Source organism: Trifolium pratense, linkage group LG1 (assembly GCF_020283565.1).
Source record: "Trifolium pratense cultivar HEN17-A07 linkage group LG1, ARS_RC_1.1, whole genome shotgun sequence".
Taxonomy (NCBI): Eukaryota; Viridiplantae; Streptophyta; class Magnoliopsida; order Fabales; family Fabaceae; genus Trifolium; species Trifolium pratense.
In genome coordinates, this window is record NC_060059.1 from 43,071,817 (window position 1) to 43,084,398 (window position 12,582).

Consider the following 12,582-nt stretch of genomic DNA (forward strand, 5'->3'; position numbering starts at 1 on the left):
AAGCAATTGTGAAACTTAGAGGGTTAAAATCAAGCAATTGAAATGTGGGGGGCCAAAATCAAGCAATTGTGAAACTTGAGGGGCCAAAACTGCATTTAAGCCTATTTTTTATTATAAAAGTTGATAAGAATTGAATTAGTATTACGTGTATTTATGAAAAAGAACAGAGCTAGAGTCTATAAATACCTTAATGTGGTTAACACTATATTGCAAGAAAATTACAAGTAATAGTAAAATGGAGAAGTTAATGTGGGTGAGATTAGTGACAATATTTCTTGTTTTATTTGGTAGAGTATCCAATATTGCAATTGCACAAAATACAAATGCAGCATTTCCTGCTGTGTTTGCATTTGGTGACTCAATCTTTGACACTGGAAATAATAACAACCTTTTAACTGCATCTAAGTGTAATTTTCCTCCATATGGCAAGGATTTCTACGGAGGACGGGCTACCGGAAGATTCGGTAACGGCAGAGTTTTATCAGATTTGATAAGTAAGTTTAAGTGATCTTAAATTCTTAATTGTAACAAGCATGCATAATCATTATAACTTTATTTTCTGTTATAACTAATCAAACATTTAATATGATTCAAAATTAAATAAATTAAAAGTTTAGATTTTGATAATTAAAATCTTAAGGAAATGAAGTGTTATTATGATTGTAATTCATTAATGTGTTTAATATATGTGTAGCGTCGGCATTGGGAGTGAAAGACACATTGCCAGCGTTCTTGAATCCAGCTTTAACCGCGCAAGATCTTCCTACTGGGGTATGCTTTGCATCAGGTGGTTCAGGGTGGGACGATTTGACAGCAAACGTGCAGGTACTAAAAGAGTATTATCAAAATGCACGCATATTTTGTTAGTTACGTACTTATTATGATTATAATGAATTTTTTTGTGTGATGCAATGTAGGGAGGAGTATTGACAATGGGCACTCAATTGAGATACTTTGAACAATACATAACAAAGTTGAGAGCAGTTGTTGGAACAGAAAAAGCTGCTGATATAATATCCAAAGCTTTGTTTATAATATCGGCAGGAAACAATGACGTTGCATTCGCTCATTCTTTTACTATAAGGCATCTTTTGCCTTTCAATGTATATGGCGGTCAATTAGTCGGCGCAAGTCAAAATTTCCTCAAGGTTCATATCAATTATCATTTATTTTTAAACATTCGTCTCTTGAAATTATAATGTCAAATTCTAATCATTGAATTAATAACAGAGTCTGTATCAATTGGGCGCACGACACGTGTGGGTTTTAAGTACACTGCCATTGGGATGCCTACCTGCTGCTAGATCAATTACTGGACCATTGAGGTTATGTGTAGATGTTGAGAATATTTTGGCAACACAATTCAATGGTTGGTTAGCAAATGGACTTGCAAGTCTTAAAAGCTCTCTTCCTGATTATGATCTTAGATTCGTTGATGTCTATACTCCTATGCTTCGTCTCATACAGAATCCTCTTGCAGCAGGTAAGTACTAATATTTCGTTCATGTGTAATTATTATATATATATATATATATATATATATATATATATATATATATATATATATATATATATATATATATATATATATATATATATTAAAAAAATATAGTAGTACTAATATAATAAAATAAAATGATATATAATTTAATTTTCAGGGTTTGTGAATGTGTGGAATGGGTGCTGTGGAACAGGAACATTTGAAATGGGAGCAGCATGCAATGTATTTACATTCCAATGTCCAAGTGATGCATCATACTTTTTCTGGGATGTTGCTCATCCTTCAGAGAGAGCTTATAAAGCCACAATTGCTCAATTGTTTCACGCTCAAAACTACGATCTTACTAGTTACAATATTTCCCAAACTATTCATCCTTTGAATGTATCAAATCTTATCTTTTAATTATGTAAATTAAATAATTTAATAATTATCAAAGGGATTCTTAATTGTTCATTCAAACAAAATTATAATGAAATGGACAATTGGTTTGTAACTGTTACTACATGTGTTTTCAGTCTTTCCTTTTCTTTTTTTCCTTCCTTTACCTGTCCTTCATTTTTAGACCAAAAAAGTATTCGATATTAATATTAAAATCCACTTTTTTTTAATTATCTTTGACTTTTATTGTGAAAAATAATAAGTAGTATTTGATTTATACAATGAATGTGAATAATTTTTTAATAAGCAATAAGATCTGTTTATTCAGAAAAGAAAAGAAAAGAAAAATGTTTTCTAATTTCATCTCGGTATTTATAAGGACATTAATATATATATGTTTAAAATTGTATTTTTTTTTTACTAACATTTAAAATTGTAGTTTTCCATAGCAATATATTTAAAATGTATAACTCTTTTTTCTTTTCCTTCTTTGGTAAGCCATAATAATAAGGTTGGTACCACTACCATATTAAAAATTAGGGACTATAGGAAAACTCAAATCCGATAGCCCACCCGAACTTAAATCTAAGTTAACGGGCGACACCCAAGTTGACTGAGTTTGGGTTTGACTTCGGGTGACACCCGAATATATGGGTGTGAGTTTGGGTAGTATCAAACTCACATCTGAAACTCATTGACACACAGTTTATATATTAAATTATCTATGTACCCCTATATATTTTGCTTCCTTTTAAATTTTTGAATGTTGTACTGGTGCATGTTGTAGTGATGATAACATTTGATGAATTGTTTAGTAAAAAAAACTATTTTGAAATTTACAAATTATATCACCAAATTGTGCTACATTTTGCATGTTATCAAATATAGTTCGGGTCGGGTTTGAGCAGATAATCAATTATGTGTGTTTTTGTTACGAGTTTCGGGTTTGGGTGAAAAAAAACCCGAACCCAGTGGGTGTGAGTTGAGTTTCATTTTTCCACCCGAATAATATTTGGGTTTGGGTGGCACCCGAATATATGGATGTGTGTTTGGGTAGTATCAAACCCGCACTCATGGACATATGTTGTCATCCCTATTAAAAACTAATCCAAAATTTAATTTACATAATAAATAAGTAAATATAAAAATAAAATAAAAAATAGTGGTAAAAATTGAGTCCGTCAAAAATAGTTGTAAATGTGTGGAATAATCATTATATTACTCGTATTCAGGGACGGATGTATGCATAAGATACGGGGGCAGCTATCCCCACTTGCTTCATTTATTTCTTTAGTAGCTATTCACTTTTTCAATAAGTATAGTTTATCTTAACTATAAAATAATGTGTTGCCCGCACAAAGTAATCTCTTTTTTTTTTTACTCAAGAAAAAAAATATTGGATAATGGTATTATACTTTTAAATTTCTATTATTATGTTTAGCTTGATGTTATACACTTTAGTTTCCAATTGTTTTAGATTTATTTTAGCCTCTTAAATTATAAATATTAGATATATTTTTCTTTCAAAATATACTTCATCCGACCTTAATTATAAGTAAATTTTTATTTTTTTGATTCATTTAATAATCAATGTATCTAGTCTATAATTAAGGTCAGATACATTAGTTATCGAATGAATCTAAAAAGTAAAAATTTACTTATAATTAAGGTCGAATGAATTAAATGTTAGATATTTTAGTCTCTTTAAGTTACAATCATTAGACACTAACAAACAAAAAAAACTTTCTAATATTTGTAATTTAAGGAACCAAGATATATAACAACTAAAACTTCTAGGACTAAAATGAAACAAAAAAACTTTTTTTTAATCGAATAAACTTAATGTATTTCATTAACTAGTAAGCCTTAAATACATAAGGGAATAATATCAAATTGAGGGAAACTAGTTCAAGAAATGATCGTCCGAGCAAGAGTATGAGCAAATCATATTCGCTTGTCTCCTAACAAACTTCACTTCAAAGTTTATGCATGATAACATAATTTTGATAATGTCAACAATAATTAAACTAAATTATGAGTTACTACTACGCCTAATTCGAATAGCTTCAGCCAACATATGTGAGTCGCTTTCAAATTGAACAATATTCAAACCTCTAAGATTTACTTTCTTCATGGCCTGCAGGAGCGCCCAAATGAACAAAGTCTCTAACATTTATAATTTAAGAGATTAAAATAAAAAATAGAAAAATTATTAAAAGTTCATAGTGAAACTTTAAAATTGATCGTGTAGACCAGGAGAATACGACTGCACCGGCGTTGAAGGTGGTTGAGAGTGTTGAAGACGGTTGAAACCCCTGTTGGAGCGGAGGGGGGTTGTGTACCTGCAGGCACTCCGACGCTCAAGTCAGTTTGTGTGTGAATAGGTTTTCTGTGCTAAAAATATGCGTACCTTGTGAATGAAGTGGAGTCACATATATATAGCCCCCAGCGCAGGGCCAAGGCCTTTGATGGCATTTATGGCCATCAAGTGGCTGCCGGAAAATGGTTAAGGAGCCTTGATATGCAGTTAATGCTCATCATTCCGGTGGTCTGACGTTACAAAAGCCATAGGGAAGTAGCCGTTAGTATTTCGAGCGTTTATGGTATGTCAGGCGATTAGGGGTCATTTCGACTACACAAGCTCGTTGGCTTGTGTTCCGAGCTTCTAAGCTCGGCCCAGAACAAAAATAATTTTAAATTTTATCCTCACTTATCAAAAATTTTGGATTTGTCCCTGCTCGTATTAACAAAAGAATCTTCCCTATTCCCAATTTGTTTTCGTACATCTTCCCTTCCCATTTTATTTTTTTAAAATAACGTGAATTCAAATAGTAATTGGACGAAAAGTTGTCACCAAAGTATGACAATAAAATCAAAACCCGTAACAAATAAATTTAGAGAAAAATGTATACGAGTGTAAACTAATTTTATACTGTTAATTAATACTAACTGTATATTCTGTCAAATCACTTTATTATGTCCCATTACAATTATATGACATGAGAAAGGATTCTCTCAAGGGCAAAAAAAATTGAGGAAATAATGTGGAACAATAGACCGTTGGATGATAAATATAAAACAATATTTTAATTTAAAAGAAATGGAGAAAAGATGATTGATTGTTGTGATGTGAAAATTGAGAAAAATTGAGGAAAAATAAATTGAGAGAATCCATTCTCATATGACATGAAAAAGTGTTTGATTTCTATTAGATGTTGATGTAAAATTAATTTATAATGATAGAACATATCCATTAAACTCATAAACACTGACCGAGGATAAAATCAAAACCCGTAACAAATAAATTTAACACCGACTTAAACTTGTCAAATAGTATGAGTAAAAAAAGAAACTTGTCAAATAGTTAATTAAAATTAATTTATTTATACCACTCTAGCTAAAATTTAAGACTATCAAACATACTTTAATGGTAGGAACTAGGAACATTATATTTTATATATAAAGTCGGAGTCCAATTCAAGATCTCTCACTTATTCACTTCAAAAGGTGATTTTTTTTCCTTCTTTTGGTCAAGTAACTTAACGGTTAGAAATTCTACTCTTAAAGTGAATAAGTGGAATGACTTAGGTTTGAACAATCTCTGCCATGCCAACTAAGGTAAGTTTTCGGGAGTGTAGCTTTGCTCCTTTTTCTCCTTTTTTTTTAATAAATTGTAGACATGTGGCAACAATAGATCTGATGGCTAGGATTTAAGGACCGTAATTAAATAATTAAAAATTAAAAACAAAACAAAACAAAAGAATCAAATCGCGTGCCTTCTTCTTTCCAGCTTCTTCATCACCCTTGCTGCAACCACCCACCGCCGTTCCTTTCCGTCTGTCACATGGCGGCGGTTTTCTTCCACTCTTCTCAATTGATATGATGCAAAAATCCAAAAACCACCAAACGTACTGCAAATTAATGCAGCATGATAAAAGAGTATATCATTGAGAAAAGGGGAGTTGGTGCGTGGTGGTCGATTGAGAAAAAGGGAGGAAAACCACCGCCCGGGGATGGCCGGAAAGGGGCGGCAGTGGTTGTGGCTGGCAGGGTTGAAGAAGAAGATGGAGAGTCCAAACAGTGAACGTGAATGCGCTTTCTTTTGTTTTGTTCTGTTTTTAATTTGTAATTGTTTAATTACAGTCCTTGAATCCTAGCCATCAGATCTATTGTTGTCACACGTCTACAATCTATAAAAAGAAAAGGAAAAAAATGAGCCTTAGAAAAAGGAGCAAAGCTACACTTAGTTCTCGGGACCAATTTTTTGCTCTTAAACTATTTGACAAAGAAAATAAAAACTACAGTGATAAATTTTTGGCTTAATTAGTAAAATGATCCATTAAAAATATTTTTGGTTTCACATTGGTCCTTTAAAGAAAAAAAGTCTGAAGAGATCCCTTAAAGAAAAAAATGTCCGAATAGGTCCCTTAAAGACATATCCGTTAATCAGTTTGGTCCTATTCAGACATTTTTTTAGGGACCAAACTGATTAACAGAGGTATCTTTAAGAGACCTATTCGAATTTTTTTTTTTTTAAGGGTCCTATTCAGACCTTTTTTTTTAAAAGACTAATCTGAAACCAAAAATTCTTTAAGGGACCATTTTCCTAATTAAGCCTAAATTTTTTTATAACAATTACTCTTATTCTAACAAAACTAACACATATTTCTATACATTAGACTAAATAATAATTATATTTTTAAACAACACTACACATATTTCATTTTCCACATAAAGCAAAATATGGGATTTTATTATGAAATGTTCTCCTGGTTCATGTTCCTACTTGCACCTATCACAACCAACATGAATGGTCAACACCAAGAATAAGATTCCACAATTTGGAGGAACTTTCTTCTTCTCGTGCGAAGAAATTCCTCCTCCACGAGAAAGCCCAAATCCAAATCTCATCAACCCAAAACCCACGAACGATATTATGGATAAGAAAATTTTTTTCTACCCCAATAATTGTCAATCTATCCCAACATTAATTTTGAATGGACAAATTTGCCCTCATATATAAACTAAAATCCTGAAGAAAAAAAATTTGGTTACCGGAACACTTTGGAAAAAAGTGTTTAGGTATATAAAATTTTTCTAATTTTTTTTTGGGTCATGTTAAACAGTGCCCTCGGGGCACTTGTTAAGTATACCTAAAAAGGAAATAAAAAATAAAATTTATATTAAAAAGACAACTTTTTGTACTTTTGAGGCATTGAATGCATGCATTTCGAGACAAAATTTCTATTTTAACATGCTTAACAAGTGCCCTGGGGGCACTGTTTAGCATTTTCCTTTTTTTTTACCTGAACACTTTGAAAAAAAATGTGTAGGTATGTAAAAATTTTCAAAATTTATTTTGTTACCTACACACTTTGGAAAAAAGTGTTCAGGTATATAAAATTTTTCTAATTTTTTTTTACCTGAACACTTTGAAAAAAAATGTGTAGGTATGTAAAATTTTTCAAAATTTATTTTGTTACCTACACACTTTGAAAAAAAGTGTTCAGGTATATAAAATTTTTTTTTTTTGTTACCTGAACACTTTAAAAAAAAGTTTGCAGGTATGTAATTTTTTCAAATTATATGATAGTTTATGGCATAGAACAAAAATGAGACACCTATTAGAAGATCACATGAATCAAATTTTGCTGAAACTAAGAATTCCGTCACGTTTGATCATCATAAATCAGAACTGAAATTTTAAAATCTATGAAATAACATTGCACAAGACATTGATTAAATATATCAAACACCTTGTGTGCAATGATGCGCGTGCGCGCACACACAGATCGGTGGGTATGTGAACTTTATGACATGTTTGCAACTTGAAAACCATAAAGCCAATCTTAACACCTGTTTGTAGATTCAACTAACACGACAGGTCCATTTTAATGATTATTATCGGTGAGGAACATTCCAATAAATAAATAAAAAGTAAAAGAATAATGCTATTTCTCGCGAACAGAATACCCACGAACTGTTCACGAACTGACGTGTCCCTATATTTTCACTTTCTCTCTCAAAATCAAACGAACCTTCCCAAAATAAATAAATCTTCCCAAAAGCATATCCATGGCTGCCGTTGTGACCAGCTGTGTCTATCATCATGTCATCACCGTCGTTCATTGTTATTTACCATCGTTCGTCGTTTTCCGTCCTTAATTGATTTTCTATGCAAATCGGATAAATTTCTATTGTGAATTGAATTGATTTGTGGTTGTTGGTTACTCTATCTGTGGTACTTTTATGCCACTGTATGAAAAAAATGGGTATTGTTCTGCTGTACTTGTATGAGATAGGCAGGTTCAAGTAGTTATGCGCAAGGGTGCTCGCGGTTCGATTTAGATCGATTTTGAGGCAAAAATTTATACGATCCAAAAATAAATTTATTTGTAGTTCGGTTCAATTTTGGATGACAAACAAAAAAAATTCAATTTGATCCGATCCAAATTTTATGCGGTTTAATTTGGATCGATTTTGAGGCTTGAAATCAAGATTGGAGCATCATCTAATGGATTCAACATGCACCAAAGCTCAAAACTCAGGTAAACACCGATTTAAATTCGTTTTTTTTAGCTATCATAGGCTCTATTTTCGAGGGAAGAACAAAAAATGAATTTGAAAAAGGAAAGAAACTTACTTGATGAAGTGTGATTTGAAGTTGGCCTCAAATGTGTGCAAGAAAGGAAGAGAAGAGTTTTGTGGTTTGTATTTTAAATAAAACGAACTTACTGACTGGAAATGTTCATATGTAAGGCAACTTCGGTTAAAATCAACCGCAGTACCCCTACTCTCGGTTCGCAGCTACCGAAAGTTATCAATACCACTTTCGGTTCGCAGTTACCGAAATTTTTTAACATGTCAAACACCTTCGGTTTCTATAAACCGCAGTACTCCCAAGGGCAAAAACGGAAATTCAGGGGTAAAAAAGAAATGAGGGAAGTCGGGAGAGAAAACTTCTTATGGATAAAACACTTTGAAAGTTCCTCTTTCGGCCCTCCATGTTTTTTTTTCCTTCTTGGGTTTCCTTTTTCATCCTTTAAAAAACTTTGGAGCGCGTTTTCCAAATTTTTTTGCCCTGAAAAAAACTTCGAGTTGTGTTTTTCTAAATTTGAACTAAAAAAATTAAAATATAGACGTCATGAAAAAATGAAAAAACTTAGTATTGAGAAATTATTTAAAATATATCAATCATCCTTTTTTTGGTTACACATCAATTGGTTGACTAGAAAAGTTTGAAGAGATTTAGAATTATTTTATTATATATCTAACATTAACTGAAGATACTGAATATAGTACTTTTTTTTTTGACTAAACTAAATACAGTACTTAATTAACTAGTAATCGAGTAAAATATCAATTGAATTTACAGAAGACTAATATGCAAAAAAATATTCTAATATTTTTTATTTCTTGTATCTTGGCAACTTATTTTTTTATTACTATAAAGGGGGAAAATAATTAAATTAGTAATTACGTGTATTTATGACCTGGAACAGAGCTAGTCTATATAAATACCTTAATATGGTTGACACTATATTGCAACAAAATAACACGTAATAGTAAAATGGAAAGATTAATGCAGGTAAGATTAGTGACAGTTTTTGTTGTTTTATTGGGTAGAGTATCCAATATTGCAATTGCACAAACTACAAATGCAGCATTTCCTGCTGTGTTTGCATTTGGTGACTCAATCTATGACACTGGAAATAATAACAACCTTTTAACTGCATCTAAGTGTAATTTTCCTCCCTATGGGAAGGATTTCTACGGAGGAAAGGCTACCGGAAGATTCGGTAACGGCAGAGTTCTATCAGATTTGATAAGTAAGCTTAAGTCTTAACGCAACAAGTATCAATAATTCTTTTTTTTTTTTTTGAACAAGCAATATCAATAATTCATTATTATTTCATGTTATGACTAATCACATATTTAAAAATAAAAATGGTTACAATCACACATATTTAAATTGATGTGGTAAGTTATATGTACAAAATCGGCCCCTATCAGAATTATTGATATCAGCAGTGTGCGATGTGTAGTGAAGAATTCACCTTGTGCTTGTTCAAAAAAAAGAATTCACCTTGTAATTAACGTGTTTAATTGATTTGCGTAGCTTCGGCCTTGGGTGTGAAAGACACATTGCCAGCATTCTTGAATCCAGCTTTAACGGCTCAAGACCTTCCTACTGGGGTATGCTTTGCATCAGGTGGTTCAGGTTTAGACGATTTGACAGCAAACATGCAAGGAGGAGTATTGACAATGGGCGCTCAACTGAACCTGTTCCGACAATACATAGAAAAGCTGAAAGCAGTTGTTGGAGCAGATAAGGCGGCCGATATAATATCTAAAGCTTTGTTTATAATATCGGCAGGAAACAATGACGTTGCATTTGCTTATTCTTTTACTATAAGAAGAGCTTTGCCTTTCAATGTATATGCCGCTACTTTAGTTAGCGCAAGTCAAAATTTTCTCAAGGTAATTCGTATGAATCATTTGCACTACAAATATAATTTATTTTTCGGCGTATTTGAACTATATTGTCTCTTAAAACTATAATGTCGAACTCTAACCGCTAAGCTAACATTGTATTGATAACAGAGTCTATATCAATTGGGCGCACGACATGTGTGGGTTCAAAGTACAGTGACATTGGGATGCTTACCAGCAGCTAGATCAACATTGGGTGGACCACTGAGGTTTTGTGTAGATTATGAGAATATCTACGCACAACAATTTAATGGCATGTTATCAGCAGGTGTTGCAAATCTTAAAAGCACCCTTCCTGATTATGATCTTAGATTTGTTGATGTCTATACTCCAATGCTTCGTCTCATACAAAATCCTTCTGCAGCAGGTAAGTACTAATTTTACTATTATCAAATAAGTGATCGATCATATTAATTTGTTTGCACAAATTAAATACTAATAAACAATGATATATATTTTCAGGGTTCGTAAATGTGTGGAACGGGTGCTGTGGAACAGGAACATTTGAAATGGGACCTGCATGCAATGCATTTACATTCCAATGTCCAAGTACTTCACAATACTTTTTTTGGGATGTTGCTCATCCTACTGAGAGAGCTTATCAAGCCACTCTTGCTCAATTGCTACATGCTCAAAACTACGATCTTAACAGTTACAATATTTCCAAAACTCTTCATCCTTTAAATGTATCAAATCTTATATTTTAATTAGTAAGCAAGTAATTTATCATATGGTGATCACCATAAAAAAAATAAAATAAATTACTATATGGACTATTAATTGTTTATCCAAGTAATGAAATAGACAATTGATTTGTAACGTGTTCCCTTTCCTTTGTTTCTTGTTGTTTACCGGTCAGTGCCGTCACCAATACATAGCCTACTAAATAATTCGATATTAATATTAAAATCCACTTCTTTGTGACAATTATTTAATACTAGTGCCCGTCTGTGTTGTAACAAAGTTCTTTTTAGTATAGTTTATTTTTTAATTATTATTTTTTTAGTTTATTTTTATTTTTTTTAATAATTAGATAGAAGTTATAGAAGTTAAGAATAATTTTAAAAAAAATTGTAGAAGTTAAGAATTAAGAAGAGTTAAAAAAAATGTTAAGGGTATTGTGGTATTTATTAGTATAGATTTGAAATTTGAAATAAATGATAAATTTGGAAATAACAAAAGAGGCTACATCAAATTTCAAGTTTTTCTTTATTATCGGTATAGATATAGATTAAATCCACTTTTTATAACAATTATTTGACCTTTTTTTTTACTCTCATGGCCGACTGGACTATTTAGAAGTCATATATACATACAAATTTATATACTTATGATAAATATTTTATATATACACGTAATATAAATATAGTTGAATGAAAGGCAAATGGGGAAGAAGCTACGCCGCTATCTTTTTTCGGATGGCAAAATCAACTCTGTTAAACACTACATTCTGAGACCTACGAGACACCACATTGTTAATTTTTAGTATACGTAATTAAACTATAATTTAACTTTATCATAATTTAATTCAATAAATTTAAATTTTTTTTTTCTATTTTTTCATATTCAATATTTTAAATTTATTTTTTTCAAAAATATTTATTTTAATAATGTTGTTTAATTTAATTTTATCATAATTTATTTCAGGAAATTTATTATTTTTTTAATATATTTTGAATTTTCAATATATTTTATTCATTACTTTCTATATATGTAGCATAAATATCTCAACAAACTAAATATATATATATATATATATATATATATATATATATATATATATATATATGATGTTCTTTGTTATAACTTATCTTTCAAACCCATAAAATATTCCAAAAAAAGAGAGAAAAAAAACCTCAAATATTGCTAAAATTAGAGATAAAAAAATGGTGAACACTTCGGTACACATATTATGTGGATGTGTACCGGTACACGGCTGAAGTGGTTAACAAGTGGCAAATATTTAATGCATATTTTGTTTCTTTATTAAGTTTTCTATATTAAACCCTACTTTTTAATATTTGCAAATGTATCTTTTACATAAATGTAATCACTAATCATGTCCCACAATAAATCAAAGTATGCATCAAATCTTTCAACTTAAATTTTCAACTTTTTTTTAAGCAAATATTTTCTTTTTACAAGATTCAAATATTATAATATTATTATATATCCTGTAAAATATATGATTTTTTATTATTTAAGAACAT

At 30.9% G+C, this 12,582-nt stretch overlaps 2 protein-coding genes across 2 annotated transcripts; both read left to right on the plus strand.

Moving 5' to 3' along the window:
• The first annotated feature begins 204 nt into the window (after positions 1-204).
• Positions 205-2,000, plus strand: LOC123887397 (GDSL esterase/lipase At1g23500-like). The gene is made up of 5 exons (XM_045936719.1): positions 205-494; positions 695-825; positions 918-1,148; positions 1,231-1,483; positions 1,659-2,000. Exons 1-5 carry the CDS (start codon positions 236-238, stop codon positions 1,901-1,903), a joined length of 1,119 nt encoding a protein of 372 aa, XP_045792675.1. The 5' UTR covers positions 205-235; the 3' UTR covers positions 1,904-2,000.
• Positions 2,001-9,264: 7,264 nt separating this feature from the next.
• Positions 9,265-11,208, plus strand: LOC123924789 (GDSL esterase/lipase At1g23500-like). The gene is made up of 4 exons (XM_045977762.1): positions 9,265-9,708; positions 9,999-10,360; positions 10,484-10,739; positions 10,835-11,208. The coding sequence occupies exons 1-4, from the start codon at positions 9,450-9,452 to the stop codon at positions 11,077-11,079; spliced, it is 1,122 nt and encodes a 373-aa protein (XP_045833718.1). The 5' UTR covers positions 9,265-9,449; the 3' UTR covers positions 11,080-11,208.
• Positions 11,209-12,582: the final 1,374 nt, after the last annotated feature.